Here is a 24,639-nt window from a genome sequence, read left to right as displayed (position 1 = left end):
CGCCTAAAGAAGACTAAATACCAAATTTCAGCCATCTCGGTGTGATAATGAGGCTAAAACGTTCAAAATATCGAAAATCGGGAGATATTGTATTATGGGGGCTATATCAACACGTGGACCTATATAAACATTTTATGGTAGAAATGTTTCTTAGCCTCTAGAAACACAAAATACAAACTTACAACCGATTCTTTGGTTAAGTGGGTCTAATACATTGAAAATATATTAAAATTACGCGTACTTTTCAAGGGGCCTTATGTGGGGGATATACCAAAACGTGGACCTATATAACCCAACTTTGGTAGGAATGTTTTCTGGCCTCTGAAGACACAAAATACCAAATTACAACCAATTCGGTGGTAAAATGGGCCAAATATCTTAAAAATTCCTTAAAACGATGACGCGTCACGCGTCATTTTGTATGGGGGCTATACGAAAGCGTGGACCTACATAGCCCACTTTCAACACCAAAAGTCCTACGTAAATATAACATATTTTCCCAAAATTTCATCAACCTACGTCAATCCGTTCGGACGCTAGAGTGATTTCCACAGACGGACGGACATGGCTATATCGATGTAGAATTGCACGCAGATCAAGAATATATATACTTTGTGGGGTCTACAATGATTACTTCGAGTAGTTACAAACGTAGTGACAAACTTAATATACCCTCATCCTATGGTGGAGGGTATAAACAGCCGTTGTGGAAGGCCTTCATATACATAGTTAAAAAACGCTTGATTCCATATTAATAATAGGGATACGTATTACCAAGCAAAGTCGACTTTTCGATCTTTTGATTTTTGGTTAAAACTTAAAAATCGATCTTTTGATTTTTACTTAGAACTCAAAAATCGATCTTTTGATTCGTTTGATCAAAGTCCTTTGTTGGATAAATCCGACACCATCAATGCCAATTCAATTTTTGCAGATATTTGAGTGCAATTTAATTATGTTTCTCGTATTCGCATGCAAAAAAATTAGTTAATATTATTCAATTACTGTGAAAAATTACAAACCTTTGCTTGGCTTTGTTTGTTCATCAGTACAAGAAAGAATATAATATCGTTGTCTTGCTCTTTTCAATGTAAGCTGTATATTTCATTTTCGTAGTACATCAAAAAGTCAAAACAGAATTGATCTTTCGATTTCCATTGCAAAAATCTAAAAACCATAGGTGTGCCTTTTTACGTGATAATTTGTAACAATTATTACGAAATGTTACTAAATGCTGTCTTTTTACACAAAAGTTCAGTAAATGAGATCGAAATGAGAGAACAATTGTAACAGTTGCTTGCTGAGAACTTGCTAAAGGTTGCTAGAAGAATTTTTCCCAGCAACATTTAGCAAAGTCGATCATTTGATTTTCAATCACCTGTTAATGGTCAGATGTTCAATGTTTATGTGATATTTGTGGAAAAATACTGCAAATAATGCGATTCAGATATATATATATATATATATATATATATATATATATATATATATATATATATATATATTGATTATTGTATTAATCTTTTAACTATTTCTTATTTATTTTACTTGTAATTAAGTAGTTTTTTTACTGATTCAGATTTAGTTTTTATACCCTCCACCATAGGATGGGGGTATATTAGGTTTGTCACTACGTTTGTAACTACTCGAAATAATCATTGTAGACCCCACAAAGTATATATATATTCTTGATCAGCGTGCAATTCTACATCGATATAGCCATGTCCGTCCGTCTGTCTGTCCGTCTGTGGAAATCACTCTAGCGTCCGAACGGATTGAGGTAGGTTGATGAAATTTTGGGAAAATATGTTATATTTACGTAGGACTTTTGGTATTGGGCTATGTAGGTCCACGCTTTCGTATAGCCCCCATACAAAATGACGCGTGACGCGTCGTCGTTTTAAGGATTTTTAAGCTATTTGGTCCATTTTACCACCGAATTGGTTGTAATTTGGTACTTTGTGTCTCCAGAGGCCAAAAAATATTCCTACCAAAGTTGGGTTATATAGGTCCACGTTTTGGTATAGCCCCCATATAAGGCCCCATATAAAGTACGCGTCATTTTAATATATTTTGAATGTATTAGACCGATTTGACCACAGAATTGGTTGTAATTTGCTATTTTGTATCTTTAGAGGCCAGAAAACATTTCTACCAAAGTTGGGTTATATAGGTTCACGTTTTGGTATAGCCCCCACATAAGGTCCCTTATAAAGTACGCGTTATTTTAATATATTTTGAATGTATTAGACCCATTTGACCAAAAAATCGGTTGTAACTTTGTTTTTTTTTTAATAGACTCAATTTTCTCCCTAAGGCGTACCTAGTCACGTTTTTTAGACGATTATAGTTGAAAGAATGTGCAAAAGCCACGAAAATATAGAAATAATAGTTTTCGTGAAACACATAAGCCAGCCAAACCCAAGAACTGGGAGGGATGGTAAACGATTATACTCAAAAATTAATGCTAAACCGCCCTTAATTTTCTTGAAATTGATCACCGAGTCCTAAATAACTTTCAGAAGATAGAAAATATGCGCTTATATTCCAAAAAATCATAAGGTTGAAGCTTTTCATAGCCATGTAACAGATTACAAATCATCGGCTTATTTACGTAACCAATAATCTAGTTCAAGTTGCGCCTTGATGTGCTTTCAAAACTTGAAATGGAGTTAGTTTTGAATGCCTAAAAAGGAAAATCAGTACACCACCAAGTTTCCGGCCCTTCTGTGTACTCCAACACAAAAAGTACAAAGGACGTTCTAGGAGATATTTATTTACCAATGACTTATGATGTGTTACACGGCTATGAGAAGCTTTAACCTTATGATTTTTTGGAATATAAGCGCATATTTTCTATCTTCTGAAAGTCATTTAGGTAAATTAGTGTCAAAAGTAAATTTAATGTCAAAATTAACTTAAACTATGATAACTAGACATCGGATTTTGCATATTTTTTAATAATAAAGATACAAAGATTCGGATTGGACCAAAATTCGTTTCAAAGAAAACTGAATTCAATGACAGGGTGATATTTTGTATTTATTTTGCATATTTTGTGTATATGCAAGTTGTTTACCATCCTTTACCTCTCCCGGTAATTGATGTTCTGTGGTCAAGTTGCAGAATCTTTTTCAAGAAATTCGGAATTAATGTTTAATCTCTTGAACAACAATTAATTTGCTATAAAATATTACTTGTAATTATGCCTGGTAAACCTTTTTCTAGGAATTTCGGCAGTTGATTTTTTCTAAGTTTGGATCGAATATTTCTGGAGAAATTTCTATTTTTGCTTTGTTAAGATTTTTGTCGTCTTTTTCAAGTTCAACTTCGAACTTGGATTTGTCAACCGCAGACTATTCTTATAGAAATCGCTTAAATACGTTTGGTTGATGTCCGGATGTGCTTCCAAACTTGCAGTCAAAAATTCTTCTCAAAATATCTGCTCGAGCTGGTGAGACCCCATTATTCTAGGCATTTGTACACTGCTAGGTCTTGTTTATCCCCTGAGCTACTGTCAGTTTCAGGAACGCCTGGGAGTTGTTCTTTGCATATTTTTTGCATATATTTTGCATGTTTTTGATATGACCCCAAATGTCGAAAAATTGACCTTTAAAACGCCCAGGAGTAAAATTCTATGTCGATATAACCATGTCCGTCTGTTCGTCCCTCCGTTGAAATCATGATACAGCTCGCAATTTTTGAGATAGAGCTTTGTAATTTGGTATGGAAGTTTCTATTGCTCCTAGCATGTTTGGTATTGCAAATGGGCTATATCGGTCCACGTTTTGACATAGTCCCCAAAGAATGGTATTGTGAAGGGTTTTAGCCTCATTATCACACCGAACTGACTTGGTATAAAACTTTCCTCCAGAAATTTGTCGGCCGTCATATATCCCGCATAGAAAGGTATCCCCCGATTTTCGGTATTTTGAAGGTTGTGGCCACAATTATACATCGAAATGGCTGAAATTTCATCTTCATTTGGGGTATTAAATGTTCCATATGAAACTTGTCGGTATATTCCAGAAGAGAATAGGTCCGCGGGTTCCTATATCCCCATAGAAGCGTACCTCTTGATTTTCGGTATTTTGAAGGTTTTATCGAAGGTATTGATCGACGTTTTGATATGGAAGGATACCTCCCGAATTGTTTTACTGAACTTACTGAAATTTGGTATTTAGTCTTCTTCATAAACGAAAGGAAACTAATTGTTCGTGGTGGAGGATATACCAAGTTCGGCCTGGTCGAACTTAACGCCCTTCTTACTTGTTTGTATTGTGTTTTGATTTCTCAGTTTAATGTCCGATATGTTTGCCGGCGTCCGATTAGCTGGTACGCCGACTTTGTTCTTTGTTCCAGCTTTTTTGACGTTTTTTTCATTTTTGCGTTCTCGAACTTTTTTAATAAACTTTTGTGTGAGAACAATTTTTCTCTCTTTTATAAGTTTTACTATTAAAAAGTACAGGAACAAAGCTTTTGTAAATAGCTTTTTGAGAGTGTTGTTGGTTTTTTGGGCTATGTTATAATTGTTCTTCTCATATATTTAATGTATTGCGAAATATGCATTTTACATTAGCACAAATATGAGGTTTTAGAGATGTTGCGTCATTTATTTGCTAAAGCAGGCATTCTAAACAACGCACGAAAACACCATCCCATTGTAAGCAACCCTGCTTCTTTGTCATATACTACCGAAAATGCAACTGTTTTATGTTTTTGTTGTTGTATGATGGAAGAAAACCAAAAATACTCAAACAATAACAAAAGTGAAAACCAGTAAGGAAAGGATCAAAGTCGGGCAGGACCGACTATATAATACCCTACACCACTGTGAATATGTAAAACATATATGGGAGCTAAATCCAAATCAGAACAGATTTTTATATAATCTTTCACATTTATTTGTAAACCAAATTCCGTCACACAGTCCAAATTTCATCAAAATTGGACATACATATATAGCGTGTTTCGTGCATCAAATACCTCAAATCGGTCGAAAATATATATGGGAGCTATATCCAAATCTCAACCGATTTCGATATGATTTGGAACAGTCATTTATAGACTAACTGTCACACATTCCAAATTTCATTGAAATCGGACAAATATAGCGTGTTTCGTGCATCAAATACCTCAAATCTGCCTAAAATATATATGAAAGTTATATATACGAAAGTTATATAATCTGAACCTATTTCGATATAATTTGGCATACTTATTTCTAGGCCAAATCCCGGCAAACATTCCATATTTTATTGAAATCGGACATATATAGCGCGTTTCGTTCATTAAATACCTAAAATCGGCCGAGAATATATATGGGAGCTATATCCAAATTTGAACCGATTTCTATATAATTTGGCACACTTATTTCTAGACTAAATACCGTCGCACATTCAAAATTTCATTGAAATCGGACATATGTAGCGTGTTTCGTGCACCTTAAATATATGGGGGCTATATCCAAATCTGAACCGATTTTTACCAAAATAAATAGCGTTCGTCCTTTGGCCAAAATACTATCTTCCCCAATTTTCACGCGAGTCGGAAAATAAATGCGACCTGTACTTTGTTTACAAAAATACATGGACAGACGGACATGCGTAAATCGACTCAGAAAGTGATTCTTTGTATATCCCTAAAAGGAACTATGGGCCTATCTCGTTTCCTTTTGCATGTTACAAACTAATGCACAAAGACATAATACCCCTTACTACAAGGTGGTGTAGGGTAGAATAAATGGTTAAAAAACTTGCAAAAATTACGTTTTTATACCCTCAGCATTTATGCTAACGAGGGTATACATATACACTTTCATACGGGCAAAATGTGCCTCATCGAAATAATGGTTTTACACCCCAAGTATGTTTGGACGAAATGTGTTTCAGACAATTTGGAGTCGATTTAGCAATGTCCGTCCGTCTGTCTGTCTGGCTGGTGCGCACGATAACTCTCGAACGGATGAACCGATTTGGTTTAACATTGGGTTTTCGTCATATTATATTCAAACTTAGTTTCATGGGGCAATACCGGTCCACAACTTCCTGTACTCCTCCCCAGTATTTAAAAAAATGCCACTAAAATGCTATGACGATATCACTTGAATGGGGCAACCAATTTGGTCTAAACTTTGGATCACCTTATACGTATTTTGTATTTTGTCAAAATTTAGTTTAACTTCTAAATTGGCCCATATCGGTCCTCTCTAAGGGTACCTCACCCACAAAAGTTCAACATTTGTGTCTTAGTGCAGTTAATTCCTAATCCAGATTTTTGTCGGCAAGTTCAAATGCCAAAAAAGGCCAGAATACCTTAAATACATTCGATCTGTCCGTAGGTGAAAGTTTCACTTCACATTGGTTGAGGGTATGCATCTGTCGGCAAAGCCGACTGACACTTTTTTACTTGTTATACCCTACACCACTATGTGGCGAGGGTATTATAAGTTGGTTTTGGCCAAAAAGTTTGTAACGCATCGAAATAATGGTCGTAGACCCATACTTATATATACCAAAATGAATGAATGTTGTAGGTGGTCAAACAACAGAGATATTGCAATAGTCGGTAATTCATCCCATTTTCCGATTTTTGTAATCACGCTACAGGTCGTAATTTTGATCGGATCGTCAAGAGGAGTTGATGCCGGTCCCACAGAGGAAAAAGCGTATTAAGTTTGGTGATGGTCGGATAATATTTAGGGGTCGGAATAAGCAAAAAGCTTATGTGGAGAAAACTCAACGTTTTTATACCCTCCACCATAGTATGGAGGGTATATTAAGTTTGTTTTTCCGTTTGTGACGCATTGAAATACTCATTTGCGACCCTATAAAGTATATATATTCTTGATCAGGGTGAAATTCTAAGTCGATCTGAGCACGTCCGTCTGTGGTAATCACTCTAGCATCCACAAAAATGGAGATAGGACGCTGAAATTTTGGGAAAATGCGTCTTTTGTTTGCAGGCAGGTCAAGTTCGATGATGGGCTATATCGGTCCACGTTTTGGTATAGCCCCCATATAACGGTACCCCCCGATTTACGGTATTTTGACGTTTTTAGCTACATTTTCAGACCGATTTGGCTCTAATTTGACATTTAGGGTTCTTAAGTGTCAATAAACATATATAACAAAACTTGTGGACATAGGTCCACGTTTTGGTATAGCCCCCATATAACGGTACCTCCCGATTTGCGGTATTTTGACGTTTTTAGCTACATTTTTAGACCGATTTAGCTATAATTTGACATTTAGGGTTCTTAAGTATCAATAAACTTAAATAACAAAAGTTGTGGACATAGGTCCACGTTTTGGTATAGCCCCCATATAACGGTACCCCTCCATTTGCGGTATTTTGACGTTTTTAGCTACATTTTCTGACCGATGTAGCTATAATTTGACATTTAGGGTTCTTAAATGTCACCGTGGTGCAATGGTATGCACGCCCGCCTTGCACGCAGAAGGTCGGGGGTTCGATTCCCCGGCCAGGCAACATCGAACATTTTTCAACGGTGGCAAAATACCCCTCAGTAATGTTGGCGACATTTCCTGAGTATTTCAGCCTTGAAAAACTTCTCCATAAGTGGTGTCTTAAGACACGCCGTTCGGACTCGGCGATAAACAGTAGGTCCCATATCATTGAGCTAAATATGAATCGGGGTGGACTCATTGATATGAGAGAAGTCTTCCTTGTCCCGTATGGGATGTTGCGGAACAATGTTTTTTTTTTTTTTGTAAATGTCAATAAATTTATTAAACAAAAGTTGTGGACATAGGTCCACGTTTTGGTATAGCCCCCATATAACGGTACCCCCCGATTTACGGTATTTTGACGGTTTTAGCTAAATTTTCAGATCGACTTAGCTATATTTTGACATTTAAGGTTCTTAAGTGTCATTAAACTTATTTAACAAAACTTGTGGACATAGGTCCACGTTTTTTTATAGCCCCCATATAACGGTACCCCCCGATTTGCGGTATTTTGACGTTTGTAGCTACATTTTCGGTATTTTGACGGGTTTAGCTACATTTTCAGACCGATTTAGATATTATTTGACATTTAGGATTCTTAAGTATCAATAAACTTATATAACAAAAGTTGTGGACATAGGTCCACGTTTTGGTATAGCCCCCATATAGGTCCATGTTCGGATATAGCTCCCATGTAACGATATCTCCCAATTTTCAGTAATTTGGCAATTTTAGCTACAATTTTTAACAGTGGTTGTAGTAGCCCCAATATAACTATACTTCCCGATTTTCGGTACTTTGAGGATTTTACTTAAAATGTTTAACCGAACGTAGGTCCATGTTTTTGTATAGCCCCAAAACAAACCTCCCGATTTTCCGTACCTTAGCTTTATTTTTTGGACGAACTTTCTGTAATTTGAAATTTAAAAGTCAACAAAAATTCCGCAACAAAAATTGTTCATTTAAGTTCATATTTTCGTATAGCCCAGATACCTCCGAACTAGCTGTTAATGACATTTGAAGTTCCCACGTTATGTACCGATTTTCGATATTTTGAGGATTCTAGCTAAATTTTTTAACCGAATTAGGAGTTATTTGACATTAAAGGCTCCCATCAAAAACTGTCAACATAGGTCCATGTTTTATTATAACAGTACCTCCCAATTTCTAGCCCACCAAAAATTGTCAACAGTTAGATATAGGCACCATAAAAAAGGGCCTCCCGAATGAAGCATTTTATGTACATTATCTGACATTTTAACGTACTCACTTAAAGTTGGGGACAGGAATGAATATTTTATGGTGGAGGGTATGAAAAGTTCGGCCCGGCCGAACTTAATGCTTTTTTACTTGTTTTCTTATGGAATATCTCCGCTTCTGGTAGGAGTATTCCAAAAGGAAAGCCCACCAATGGAAGAAGAAAACATCGCCTACTGAAACGTGACTAAAGAAGATGTTGTAGCCTTCTTATAAAACAATGTTATACACAGTGCACCTTAACTAACTTTAAATCAAAACCGTTTACACAAGGGACGTTTTTTGCAAATTTTGGATGGATTTTTTAATAAATCGCGATCGAAGTTTACATTTTTAGTTTTTTTAGGTATTGGTATATTGAAATGGGACTAAAGAAAATGTTTTAGCAGCGAAAATTCTGTACAAGATTGTCTGAATGATATTTTCCTATGTTTTACCATTTTTGAGATATAGAGGTTCAGATCAAACTTTCAGATGTTTTCATAGGTCTTCAGGATTTATCTTGAAAACTGCAAATCCTTTCGTAATGGGACTAAAGAATATGTTGTTGCTGTAAAAATTCTCTACAAGATTGGCTTTCGTAATTTTTTCCTAGGCTGTACGGTTTTTGAGATATATAAGTTTACGTTGGGAAATTGCAGTCATGACATCCCAGCAAAAATTCGGATCCATTAGTCATTACGTAACCCATTACAAAGTAATGTAAACAAGCTTCTTTTCCCATTACAAGTAATCTGAAAAGTAATGGTATACTTCTTAAAAAAATTACAAGGCAAACCTACTTACTTTGCTCCTCACTAAGTAATGAGGACGGTGGCACAGTGAGTGTGTGTCCGACTATAAATCCTAGGGTTGTGTGTTCAGCGCTCACTGTCAGCACGCGAGTTTTTTTTAATTAAAAAATAACAGTTCTAGTCCGGTCAAAATAGACACGCGTATAAGGGGGAAATAGCAAAAATTCCCACAAAGCTGAATTTTGGTGGAGAGCTAGGGTTGGCCATTAGAAGCAACGTCCTAAAAGTCCCCATCGATCCCATGTGTGCAAAACAAGTTATTCGGGGTCAAAGGTCATTTTTGGAGGCATTATTCAGTTTTTTTTAATTTTTCTCAAAAACGGTAATACTTAGCAAAAGCCCCCTAAAGTAAAAGTTGTAGATTCAATAATTGTCTACAAGATTGGTCCTTATGATTCTTAAAAAAGACTTACCATTTTCGAGATATCTCGATCTAAAAGTCAAATAAAAAATTAGCCGCGTAAGTACATTATGAGGCGAACCGGTTAAAGTAACGACACTATGCGTTAGATACTTCCGTAAGCTTTCAAACGATATCCACTTTGCAGTAATCGGTTCAGTAGAACCGGGTCTAACCCGGTTTTTAAATTTGGCCTTTCGGGTCTAATAACCGGCGAACCGGATCCGCAACCGTAATCAGCGTAACAAACCCTACCTTCGGACAAAACTTGAAAAAAATCGGAGAGTTTTCGTTGCGGTCGTTCCCGTTGGGCTTTCGATTATACATGTGGGTTAAATGGGCTATTTTTGCATAAAATGACTCTATCATTGAATAACTCTACTAAACACACTCCGATTTTGTTGGAATTTTTTTAGAAGATAGCTATAATTTCGCTCTTCAAGAAAATATATGTATTTTTGGGGGACCGACCCGACTACTTCGCTTATTTTAGCCGGTTCGTCCGAATATGTGCATATTTCCCTTATCAGTGCATAAAAATCATGTGTTTTTTAGAACAGCTATGTCTCAAGAATGGTTCCTTCTAAGAAAAAAATTGTAAGGGTCAAACTTGTAGATAATTTTTCTGTCTACAATATTTACTTTAGTCACTTTTTGATTAGATCAACCGTTTTCAAAAAATAAATCCGAAAACCTAAAAATCCATAAATTTTGACCTTTGACCCCGAATAATTTTTTTTGCACACATGGGATCGATGGGGACTTTTAGGACGTTGCTTCTAATGGCAAACCCTAGCTCTCCACCAAAATTCAGCTTTGTGGGAATTTTTGCTATTTCAATGTCTATTTTGACCGGACTATTCGTGGTGCACATGTGCACTGCACATTTAAGTTCTTAAGCAACCCTTAATGTTCGTGTGCGTGGCATAGTATGTAGTGTCTTTGGCTAGAAATCAGAGGGTTCGTAAGTTCAACTCCCACAGCGAGCGAAATAAAATAAAGTAAAATAAAAGTAAGAAGTGCGATGAAATAACTAGAATAACTAGTTATTCTGTGGCCACTAGAAGTTGAAAAGTAAGTTGAAAAAAAATTCTATTTTTAGAACTGTTAATATAGAGATTTTTTTCTCTATATTAACAGTTCTAAAAATAGAATTTTTTTTCAACCTACTTTTCAACTTCTAGTGGCCACAGAATAATTAGTCATAAAATAACTACAAACTGAGTGCGACATGCCCTTGTAAAAATAATGGGGAAGAAAGGGGTTTTGCGAATAGTTACGGCTGCCAAAAATCCCTTGCAAAACACATGATTTTGGGAAGACTTTTTTTGTTGGGATTGTTTTATAAGGAGGCGACACAGTCAATCCATTGTCCCAATTTAAACTTCTATATCTCAAAAACGGTAAAACTACGAAGATATCATACGAATCAATCTTGTAGAGAATTTGCATAGCTACAACATTTTCTTTAGTCTCATTTCGTAAGGACTTGTAGTTTCCAAGCAAAATCGTGAAAACCTAAAAAACCCTTAAAATGTCAAATTCAATCGCGTTTTTTTTAAAAAGCGCTCCGGCGATTTATTTAGTTTTTTTTTTGTTGATTTTTATCATCTATGAACATTGTAGTTTCAGAAACCTCAAAAACTTCCAAGGTGTAAGCACCTTCCATCTAAATTTGATTCTAGAGCACCGTGATCGGTATCTAGTAGGGGTATTTCAACGGCAAAACCTGTCAATGGAAGAAGAAAATATTACTTTTACATTGCTGTAGAGTAGGTTGGCGAAGGTGGTCAAACAAGGGAGATATCACAATAGTAACGGTAATGCATCCAATTCTTCCATTTCACGAAATTTTGGTTGCTTATGGGGGTCCCAGAGACAAAGAGGCATATTGTGTTTGGTGGTAGTCGGATTATATTCCCTATGTAGGCCCACGTTTTCGTATAGCCCCCATACAAAGTGACGTGTCGTCGTTTTAAGGAATTTTTAAGATATTTGTCCCATTTTATCACCGAATTGGTTGTAATTTGGTATTTTGTGCCTCCAGAGGTTAAAAAAACTTTTCTACCAAAGGTTGTTTATATAGGTCCACGTTTTGATATAGCCTCCATATAACGCCCCATATATAGTACGGGTCACTTTAAGATATTTTGAATGTATTAGTCCCATTTGACCACAGAATCGGTTGTAACTTTTTTTGTGTTTCTAAGAAACATTTCTACCATAAATTGTTTATATAGGTCCATATTTTGATATAGCCTACATAGGACGGCATATCCCGATTTTCGGTATTTTTAAGGTTTTCGCCTCTTTATCACACCGAAATGACTGAAATTTGGTATTTTGTCTTCGTTGAGGGTATAAAACTTTTCCCCAGAAATTTGTAGGTATAGTTCCACGCCTTCATATAGCCCCCATAGAACGTTAATTCCCTATTTTCGGTATTTTGAAGGTTGTGGCCTCAATATTCCGCCGAAATGGCTGATATTTATTTCTTTGGGGGTATTAGTCTTTCCAGGCGAAATTTGTCTGTATAGGTCCACGTCTTCTCCTCCTGATTTTCGGTATTTTGAAGTTGTGTGCTCAATATCCCACCGAAATTACTGAAAGTAAGTCTTCGTTAAGGGTATACAACTTTGCACCTGAAATTTGTACTTTCTGTGTATGGGAAGGATCTCGCTTTTTCTTTGTAGTATGTTGGTTCAAACTCAGAACAATAACAATCACCTGATATTTTAATGATTAACTTATCTTAATGCCTACATTGACCCGTATTATGTAATAGGATTCGTAGGAATTTGAAGTTTCTCGATCATAAATACATTAAATTTTCAGTAGAATTTCAAGTTTATTTTGCACCATCTCTCTTCATTCCTTCGTTTTTCTTTAGTTTTTTATAAAACTAAGAAAAAACTGTAAATTTATGCCAAATTTTGCACGTATTCCCGAGGTTATTCCACGGATATCGACTGAACTGAAGCAATAAAAAGCAATTTGAAATGAGCTATTGACATGAAACGGAGTGTAAGCGTACTGCCCGATTTTCGGCATTTTGAAGTTTGTGTCATCAATATGTCATCGAAACGGATAATATTTATTTATTTATTTATTATAGTCAATGGAATTCAGTTCCTTACAGACTAAGAATACAATTTCAGTTTCTTAAAAATATTATAAATATTATGAAAATGGAAAAGCGTAAAAAATACTTGCTTTAAAGTTGTCTTTCGACATGCTAAACTCAATACATGGCTTCAAATCTTTTTGGAAATTTATATTTATTTGATTTAAATTCAAAAACGTCCTAGTCAAGGGCCCATTTCGAGCATAATTAGTACGATGGTAAGCAATATTAAAAAGATCTGTAAATCTTAAAGTTCTCGGTGGCACACAAAATGGTACCAAAGCCAATAGATCCGGGGAATCAACATTATTATTTATTATGTCATAAATAAATAAGGCAGAGTGCATTTTTCTCCGGCACTGCAAGCTCTGCAAACCCAGTAACAAACATCTAGATTTGTATGATGGAGGATCTAAAGAAAATAATGGTTTAAGAGCAAAACGAGTAAAACGCCTTTGTATCCGCTCAATACGAGCAGTATGGGTAATACAATAAGGGTCCCATATTATAGACGCATATTCAACCTTTGACCTAACAAATGCCATATAAACAGCCTTAACAGTGTTAGGATCAGAAAATTCAACGCAATTACGTTTAATAAAAGCTAAGGCTTTATACGCCTCTGAAATGATGTGGTTCAAATGTGGAATGAAAGTCAGGGAATAATCAAATAAGACACCAAGATCACGAACAGATGTTAATTTATTAAGCTCAACATGTCCAATTTTGAAAGTGCATAAAATGGGATTACGCAATCTGAAAAAAGATACATGGGCACATTTTGAGAAATTTATAGCAAGTTTATTCTCACAACACCACTTTACAACATTGTCGAAGTCTTTCTGAATGTCTACCATATCATAAAAAGACTCAACTTTATGAAATATTTTTAAATCATCAGCATATAGAAGATATTTGCATTTGGAAAAACAGGATGATATATCATTTATGAATAAATTGAATAATAGTGGTCCCAGTATGCTGCCCTGAGGAACACCAGATGTTTGTATATACGGTAAGGATTCAAAACTCTCAACCTTGACAGAACACAGACGGTTGTGTAGGTAAGAACCAATCCAACTAAGGAAATTAGAGTGGAACCCCATTTTCAACAATTTGGCTAATAAAATGGAGTGGGATACTTTGTCAAAAGCTTTTTTAATAGTCCGTTGGTGGTATAAAACTTTCCGCCTGAAATTTTCCGGTATTGTTCCACGTTTTTATATAGCCCTCATACCGATTTTCAGTATTTTGAAAGTTTTAGCCACAATATTCAACGGGAATAACAGAAATTTGGTATTTAGTCTTCGCTGGAGTTACGAAACTTTCCTCCAGAAATTTATCGGTACAGGTCAACGTTTTATACAGCCTCCATAGAACGGTGCTCCCGATGTTGTTAACTATCCAAATCCAGAATATCCAGGTTTAGGTCTAGTCGGTATTGCCCAATTTTATATATTTCGCTCAAATCGGAAAATTGTAAATATTGGTCCATGTTTTGGAAAGAATGTCGCCCCCATATGAACTGTTTTGAAGGGAGTATTATCAGTTGAGATATATGTACCAATCCTGTAATAAAACGAAATTAAACTAATTGTTCCTATTCACTTCAATACAGTCGTGGTGGAGGGTATAAAAGGTTCGGCCCGGCCGAACTTAACGCTTTTCTTACTTGGTAGTTGTAAAATTGCAATAGACGTATGCATTCTGTGAATATTTTGGCGTGGCGTGTTTGTTTTTTGCTGCCAGTAGTGGGATTCTGTAACTTTTTTTTCTACCGAACCGATATTGATAATTAACGAAAATTTTCGGTTGAATTACCGAAAGTGCTATTCTGTATTTCAATGTTATCGATACAAAAATTTTACCGACGAATATCGGTAGAATGACGGAACTTTAAAGAAGATGCAGGTCATTTCAAAATGGAATGAAAAAAATCACACTTAAAACGACATAATGCTTATTCAAAATTAAAATAATTCAAATTTCTAATGAAATTATTTAAATCACAATTGTATATAAAATGATTATTTTTCAAAATACATGTTAAAACTATAAATGTACGTTTACATATAACTATATTTATTTTTTTATTTATTCCAGTGGATTTTTATTGTCAAATCCATTGGGTATACGTACATATAAATTCTCATAACCCGACAAGTTCTAATGTAAACGTGGTGTAATATTCGACAAACTGGTTGAATTGTTTTTTGTTTTCAAAATTTTTATGATTTTAGGATTTTTAATAAGATCGAATATAGAGTGAAAAAGAAGATGTATAATTCTAACATTTAATATGTGTATTTTGAACAGGATTTTTTAAATTTTTTTATTGATCTGTTAGTTCAGAATTACGTATTATCAGGGAATATGACGACCATGGTGATATTCTTTCTTTTGTTGTTGATGCTAATCGAAGCCACCAATAATTTTTATATGGGAGAAACTTTTACTGAATATATCCTTAAATATATTTTGTTCGTACTGAAAATAGTTATTATTTTCTCAGAAATTTTTCGCGCAATTCTGGAGGTTACCAAATGACCCCCAATATCATCCATTATTTTATAAAATGTATCCATTTCCAATTCGTAAAGTGTCATAAGCTTTCTATTAATTAGACTAAAAGGACTATAGTCGGGTCGGGGCCGACTATGTGATACCCTACACCACTACCCCTGTTCATAAGCTTTTGTCTAATAAAATTCAAAATATTAAAATTTGCTCTGAATGTCTTCATTAACACAGGTCAATTTTTTTGAAACGCATTTAAGTGCATCGACAGTACAACTCAAATAAAAAAAATGGAAAACTGGGATATATGCCAACCCTCAATAGGCTTCTTTCTCTGTAAGACCCCCATCAGCCCCCAAAATTTCGTGAGGATCCGATCAAAATTTCGTAGTGTGATTGCACAAAAATGGAAAAATGGATGCATTACCGACTATTGCGATATCTCTGTTGATTGACCACCTATGACAACCTCCTTCACATCGTTGTAAAGGTGATATTTTCTACTTTCCTTGCCAGGTTTTGCTTTCGATATACCTCCTACAGAAGGGAGATATTAACTTTGAAATAAAACGTTGGTCTTTTTTCCAAATATTTTTTTTCACATTCCGACCCCTGAATAATATCCGACCATTATCAAAAATCATATGGTTTTTTCCTCTGTGGGACCCCCAATAACACCCAAAGTTTCGTGACGATCCAATTAAAATTGCGACCTGTAGCGTGATTTCCAAAAAATGGAAAAATGGGATGTATTACCGACTATTGTAATGATGGGATTTTTTACTTTCATTGTCAGACTTTGCTTTTGGAAGGTCCCTAACCAAAGCTGTGATATTCGTCATTATTATTAAAATCGCAAAAATGAAAAGTTGTGTTCTATTAGCGGCTTTTGCGATATCTTCGTTGTTTGACCACCTACGACAACCTACGTAACATCGTTGCTTTTTCTCCAAATATTATCCGACCATTACCAAAATCAATAGGCTTCTTCCCCTCCGGGACCCCCATCAACATCCAAAATTTCGTGACGATCCGGTCAAAATTGCGACCTGTAGCGTGATTACAAAGTTTAGATGGACAGACGGACTGACGGACGGACACACATAGCCCGATCGACTCAGCTCGTCGAGGCATTCATTTTGGTATATATAAGTATGGGTCTACCACCATTATTTCGATGCGTTACAAACTTTTTGGCCAAAACCAACTTATAATACCCTCCCCACATAGTGGTGTAGGGTATAAAAACATAATTTTTTTACAAGTTTTTAAACATTTATTTTCACTTTTGTCATCGTTTGAGTATGTTTGTTTTTCTACAACACACTCAAACAAACAAAGACATCATAAAACAGTTGCATTTTTTGGTAGTTTATGACAAAAAACTGGGCTGCTTATAATAGTATGGTGTTTTCATGCGTTGCTTAGAATAAATGACGCAGCTATCGTCATTTATTTGTGTATGGTAAATGACGCAAAATGTTGCCTGTTTTAGCAAATAAATGACGAAACAGCTCCAAATGACGAAAAAGTTGCTAATGTAAATTGGACATTAAGTCTTATGCCAGACTATGAAAATTTTCATTGAAAACTCTTTGTCATTTTCTACGAAAATTCCATTGACATCCACACACGTATATGAAATCAAATGAAAATATTTTTCATTGCTTTACATTGGTTTAAGTGTTACGAATTTGAACACAAAAAATAATTTCAGATTACAGAACGTTGTGTACAATGTTTCAAGAGGCAAGAGGTGTGAACTCTTGCCTATAAACTTATTTTTACGTTAATGAAAATTGCCATAGTCTGGCATAAGACGTGAAGGAAATACATTTCTGTGGCCAAGTATCCGCGTAAATGTATAAAACACATTTGCATTTGAAAAACGATAAGTTCTAGGACAGAGAAGCCATTACATAGTCGATACGTCCGAAGATTTGCTTTACCACCAATGAAACCAGTAGTGGGATTCTGTAACTCTCTACCGATGGAATTAACGACAAATGTCGATAGTTAGCGATATTTGTCGGTAAGTGCTATTCTGTATACAAATTCTACCGATTTTTATGTCGGTAATTATCGAAAATCATCGGTCAGTTACCGACGAAAAAAAAGGAGTCGTTAAGTCTACCGACATAAAAGAATTTTCATATTTTAAACAAAAAAATCAATAAAAAACAAAATTTTAAGAAATGATTTTGGAATATATCTTATGCCAAATAAAAAGGTAAGTTGAGGTATATTTTTCTTTACGCATAAAAAAGAAAATTCTGCTACATATGGTGGATCCTTTCAGTTTAATTAATAGGAAGCTTATGACACTTTACGAATTGGAAATGTATATATTTTATAAAATAATATAAAACAACTTTAATTTATTAGTGGGAAAAAATTGGCGATGTTTACCAAGGGGTAAGGCCGAGAATCGACGAACGCATAGCAGTGGGAAAAATTTGGATTTGTTTGCAAGTGAAGTTGCTAGAGTTTAGGTAGTGCCAAAGAAATTCTCGATCAGAGTGTTTCTTTGCGCACGTATCTATTTGAGCTAGCAATTGACACTTGGGTATAAAAAGTTTCTTGTTGAAAAACAAGAAATAAGGGAACTGATGAAGATCTGTGGCGAGATCTGAAACTATAGTATTCCCTGCCTTACCCCTTGGTAAACATCGCCAATTTTTTCCCACTAATAAATTAAAGTTGTTTTAATAAAATATTAAAACAACGACTATGGGATTAAGCCTGACTATTTTGAAAAACAAAATAGAAGTCGTCATCCCAAACAAAAAACGCCAACCCTCCTAATTGTGAGACCGGGCACCGTCAAAATGTTGTTTATTGCTGTAGTATGCAATACCAACAAACTAGTTATGTGCTTTTTCGCCGAGAATCGACGAACGCATAGCAGTGGGAAAAATTTGGATTTGTTTGCAAGTGAAGTTGCTAGAGTTTAGGTAGTGCCAAAGAAATTCTCGATCAGAGTGTTTCTTTGCGCACGTATCTATTTGAGCTAGCAATTGACACTTGGGTATAAAAAGTTTCTTGTTGAAAAACAAGAAATAAGGGAACTGATGAAGATCTGTGGCGAGATCTGAAACTATAGTATTCCCTGCCTTACCCCTTGGTAAACATCGCCAATTTTTTCCCACTAATAAATTAAAGTTGTTTTAATAAAATATTAAAACAACGACTATGGGATTAAGCCTGACTATTTTGAAAAACAGAAAATAATAACTATTTTCAATACGAACAAAATATGTTTAAGGATATATTCCGTAACAGTTTCTACCCATATAAAAATTTATTGGTGGCTTTGATTAGCATCAACAATAAAAGAAAGAATATCACCATGGTCGTCATATTCCCTGATAATACGTAATTCTGAAATGACAGATCAATAAAAAAATCCTGTTCAAAATACACATATTAGCTTCGTTCGTACCCATATAAAAATTTATTGGTGGCTTTGATTAGCATCAACAATAAAAGAAAGAATATCACCATGGTCGTCATATTCCCTGATAATACGTAATTCTGAAATAACAGATCAATAAAAAAATCCTGTTCAAAATACACATATTACCTTCGTTCCAGAACTAAAAAGTTTTTACACATTTAACACATTTTGCATATTTTTACTCGAAATGCGTTCCCGTACACCAAAAAAGTTGCAAAATGTTCACTTCTCTTTGAACAAAAATGGCGCTGAATAGCTTTCTCTTTAGAAACTTTTTACACGACAAATTTGAGCGAGCAAAAATGTGCAACATGTTTGCCGCCTTCCGATTGGCTGACATGCCGACTTTGACATTTGTTCCAGATTTTTTGACGTTTCTGCCATTTTTTCGTTCCCGTACATTTTGGAAAAATGTCAGCGTTGAACTCATTTTTGACAGTTTTCTCTTTTGAACATTTTACCATTAAAAAAGTACTGGACCGAAGCTATTAAATGTTAGAATTATACATCTTCTTTTTCACTCTATATTCGATCTTATTAAAAATACCCCTCCACATCATAAAAATTCTGAAAACAAAAAACAATTCAACCAATTTGTCGAATATTACACCACGTTTACATTAGGGTGCCACCGTGGTGCAATGGTATGCACACCCGCCTTGCACGCAGAAGGTCGTGGGTTCGATTCCTCGGCCAGGCAACATCAAACATTTTCAACGGTGGCAAAATACCCCTCAGTAATGTTGGCGACATTTCCTGAGTATTTCAGCCATGTAAAACTTCTCTATAAAGTGGTGTCGTAAGACACGCCGTTCGGACTCGGCGATAAACAGTAGGTCCCATATCATTGAGCTAATATGTATCGGGGTGCACTCATTGATATGAGAGAAGTCTCCCCTGTCCCGTCTGGGATGTTTGTGGAACAATTATATATTATACATTAGAACTTGTCGGATTATGAGAATTTATATGTACGTATACCCAATGGATTTGACAATAAAAATCCACTGGAATAAATAAAAAAATAAAATATATATAGTTATAAGTAAACGTACATTTATAGTTTTAACTACGATTTTTAATATTTAGTTTGAATTTTTCTACATGTAATTTGAAAAATAATCATTTTATATACAATTGTGATTTAAATAATTTCATTAGCAATTTGAATTATGTTAATTTTGAATAAGCATTATGTCGTTTAAAGTGTGATTTTTTTTCATTCCATTTTGAAATAGCCTTCATCTTCTTTAAAGTTCCGTCATTCTACCGATATTCGTCGGTAAAATTTTTGTATCGATAACATTGAAATACAGAATAGCACTTTCGGTAATTCAACCGAAAATTTTCGTTAATTATCAATATCGGTTCGGTAGAAAAAAAAGTTAGAGAATCCCACTACAGGTAACGTAATTTGGTGACTAATGCTAAGTTTACATTTACGAAATCCACTCGATTTCATCTGTCAATTCCATAGCTCAAACGTCAAATGAAATCTCATCTGAAATCCATTGGATTTCATTTGACGTTTAACCTATGGATTTGACAGATGAAATCGAGTGGATTTCGTAAATGTAAGCATAGCATAAGTGGGTTCGAGTCCTTGGTTTCCTTTTTCACTTGCAAATAATTTCCGATCATCAAGCTTAACTCTAAACGAGAAAATTAATAGAAAAAACTTGAGTTTATGGGCGAGGGAGTAGAGAGTAATAAGAGAGGGTACACACACCCCTGTACTCGCAAATTCTGTTTTGTTTCTTTATTCTTTGCCGAATTTTTTGCAGTTTCTTTCATTTTATTTTCTCCGCTGGAAAATTAGCAACAACGCATACATTTGAACTAAAAAATTTTGTGATGAAAAATAAATTGAAAAAAATTATCTGTAAAAATTAATAGTAAACTTATACAGATGTAATTACCTAATTTTTAATGAACTATAATTTAATTTCTATAATAGCACGATTACACTACAGCTTTTTGCCGGGTTAACCCACTTCATGAGGATTTATTGCTTAATCTGGTCAAATCTGACCAGATTTGCCATACAAAAATTAAATCCACTCACGACTGGGTTTATTTTAAATCCGGCACAAATCTACCAAAAATACAGTGTTGTATTCGGTATTTGTGCAAAAAAATCCAACTCTACTCAAAAAGTACCAAAAGTTGCAACTGTTTCTGCAACAGAGTTAGTCGTGTTTTACACGTTTACGATTGGTCGCATGAGATTTTATGGAGTTAATAAATCTAAAGTTATTTGAAAATCATAAAATTATTTATTTTTTAAACTTTAGACACTTTTTAAAACAAAAAGTTCGCTTGATACCTACCATGATACAAAAATGTATCCCTGTGCGTAAAATATACCAATATGAGAAATTGTCATACGAGAAATTGTAAAAGTGTCAAACACGACTTTATTAGTTATTTTGTATGTATACGTAAACAAACATCAGCTGACAGTTTATATCCTCGAAAAGCTAAGTGTAACCAGCAAAGATTAACCCACTGGATCTATTAAACCCAGTGGGTTAACCTTCAATAGTGTAACCGGGGTATAAGCGACATCGTCTTAGTATTGTCTTTGCATGATCAAACGAGAAAATGATTGTGAAGAAGAATCAGAAAATTGACATAAACATAATTTGCGTGTCTAAACTTCAAGGAAATTTTAAAAGAAATTGAGAAAAGAAATTTGCCATTCCAGTTTGAACGTATAAACACGGACTTAAGGGTAATGTTTCCTTACATTGTTCCTTAGGCCTTATAGCCTTTTTCAGGGTTAATCTTCTTAATGAGGATTTATATGACGTATACGCAAGGGAGTTGACATTTGAAACCCAGTGGGTTTGTTAAATCCGGTTATATATAAACGTACTATTAAACTCTTTTTGTTGCATGCATTATGTATCGTTTTAGTTGTTCTATGTATTTGCATAAATACAACAAGATACGATATTCTTGTCATCATACTTCAGTGAATGGTTTTTGAATTTAACATACAGGTATGTGATGGAAAACGATTTCGAGCTCAAAACGAGTCAAAAACGACTGTAGGTGTGATGCATGTACATTTTCCGACATCGAATTGTTTTCGATATCGGTTTCATATTCCATTTTGTTCTATGGAAAAATTGATCAAAAGGACGTGTGATGCAATTCGATAATCGTTTATTTTTCTCGTTTTGAAAACGGTCATATTTTTGTGGTCGATTTATAAACGATTTAATGAATTTTGATATTTTTTGAAGAAAAAAGGCTTGAAATTTAAGCACGGATATAGAATAAATAATTTTACATTTATTTGCCTTATATTTAGTATATTTTGTTAAGAAAATATTTGATATTTCGATAAAAAAAACACGGATCAAAAAATCTACTTTGAACATGTTTCTTTCCTCTAGATCAATGGTGCACAATAAGAGAATGCTATTTTGGTTTTTGTATGGGAAAGAGACTCGTTGTTAACTTTTTCGTAAAGACGCGTGCATGGCTGCTCTAGATTAGTGAAGGCATTCGCTTAATATTTTTTTGCACTGTTTGTAAAGTTCTCCTCATATAATTGGACAAGCATTTCCACACTAAACTTCCATATAGGGCAATTTAAACAAGAACACAAATTTATTTTATTTGTTATTACATTTTTTCGGCTTTTGCCATCGTCAAGACTAAAAAAGTGTTTTTTATTTCTATTTTTCTTCTTTCAACTGGTGATTAGGGATCACCATTCCGTTTTTTGTTTGTGGGAATTTAATGTAATTGATACAACGTGCAATTGAAATTCGATGCGGATCCCATCACATCTAAAAACAATTCACTCGTTTTGGGCAAATCGTTTTCATTGCAAATCGACTCGAAATTCATCACATACCTGATAATGTTATATCACGATATGGGGATATAACATTTTTTTCTTTTATACATTTTTACGTATTTAACCGAATTTACCGATCCAATTGACATAGAATTATTCTTGAATAGATCCTTGAATTCATAAATTTCGTTTCTGATACCATTACATGAAATGTTCCTCCTTGGTTGCGATTTTGAATTAACTGCAACCTGTTAAGGGTAACATTTTTCTGTTGCATGCATTTTGTCTAGTCTTAGTTGTATTTATGTCTTTGGTTTTAGTCGTTGATATAAATTATTGAAAACCAAAAGTACTTGTTTCTACGAATGAAAACATTTAAATAATTTTGTATCGCAAGATTTCAATATTACCTTACAAAATAATTTACTCTAAAATGTACAAAATTGGAAATACTCACCCACAATGAAGATTCATTATCACGAAAGCTGTTAAATTTCGTTTTAAGAATCAATGAGGCCAATTTAGGATCCAGAATAAACAACTTAGGGCTGCGAGCTGCAAACACTCCTACGTAACATTGTGTCTCCTTGTATTTCCTGAAAGTATGGGACATTCTATTGGTACGTGCAAACACTTTTTTGTATTGTGAAGATAAATATTACAAATATATTTCATGCAATTCCTCGACCAAATTGCAGATTCCTTCTGAAGTTTTTGGAAATGACCCTTTAAAAATATTCGGCCTTGGACCAAGAACACATTGATTCCTCCAATAGTTAAAATTCCATGTCAGGTATAAAAATGTACCAATGCCAAAGCAAATGAGGGAGATCAGAATGACCAGTACCCACATCTTTAGTTTACAAAAGCAATGTCTGAACTTGAGTTCTAACTTTTAATGATTGGCATTTCGACGTAAATGTATTAAGAAAGCGTTACTGATAAGCATTAGAGAATAATACTCTCTGCGTTGGAGATAATTCTGTTGTTTTCATAGATAATCGGTTATGTCAAAAACAAAAAAATATTTTTTTGAGGCAAAATTTTCAAATAAATAAGCCAGGCTGGAGTTTGAACCCATGTCCTTGAAAAACACAAGGAAAAAGTGTAAAATGTTACTCAGAATTCGCAGAATGTACATAAAATGGATAAATTATTGAATAAAAGTAAACTGTTTTAAAAATAAAGGTCCATTTAACGGTCATAAAATTACATAAAAATTTGTTGTGGATCAAAACTTCACGGCGAATGAAATGAGACTAAAATCGTATAGATTTATATTATAGTTTCCATGTTACAGCCAAAATAACGTAACGTACGTATCCATATCGTTACATTACATTTGGTCTGTCTGGTTACCCTAACATTTGTAACAATGTGTACCAATTGTTGCTGGAAGTCGTCTGTTAACACAAAAAGTCATCAAAAGAGAGCGATTCGAGAGAGACATTTTGACAGTTCTTTTAATGAGAGTTTGCAAATTCTTGCTGGACAAATTTCTTCTAGCAATCACTTACAACTCTTCTTCTTCCTGAAAACAATCAATCATCTGTTTCTAATTTTTCAATGATTTATGTTTGTGAAAATTAAAAACAATTTTATTGTGGAAATAGCAAGCCCAATTGTATTGTTTTTTGGAATACACGGTCATTTTTTATTTTTAATAAAATACAATATTTGTGCTTCTTTTGGTTCCTTCATTGGCGGGCGGAAAAAATATTCTGTTTTGGCAAGTCAGCTGATCGCTTGCTGGTTTTTGCTGGGAAGATGTCTGTTTACTTTTTACAATTTTCTTGCAAAAGAAAGT

General features: G+C 34.5%; 1 protein-coding gene across 1 annotated transcript in view; it reads right to left on the bottom strand.

The window, feature by feature from the left end:
* The window catches only part of LOC141398502 (probable cytochrome P450 28d1), a 55,595-nt gene extending 31,867 nt beyond the window's left edge, over positions 1–23,728 (bottom strand). The window contains exons 1-2 of the mRNA XM_073975788.1: positions 23,495–23,728; positions 23,290–23,428 (exon numbers count right to left, since the gene is read on the bottom strand). Coding sequence (XP_073831889.1) covers positions 23,290–23,428; positions 23,495–23,685 — 330 coding nt within the window. The 5' untranslated portion in view covers positions 23,686–23,728. The remainder of the gene's footprint in view (positions 1–23,289; positions 23,429–23,494) is intronic.
* Positions 23,729–24,639: the final 911 nt, after the last annotated feature.

This window comes from Musca autumnalis, unplaced genomic scaffold (genome assembly GCF_047663935.1).
Source record: "Musca autumnalis isolate F117 unplaced genomic scaffold, ASM4766393v1 scaffold_3, whole genome shotgun sequence".
NCBI classification, from domain to species: domain Eukaryota; kingdom Metazoa; phylum Arthropoda; class Insecta; order Diptera; family Muscidae; genus Musca; species Musca autumnalis.
Note: the sequence above shows the minus strand (reverse complement) of the source record. Positions and strands in the feature narration are given on the sequence as shown.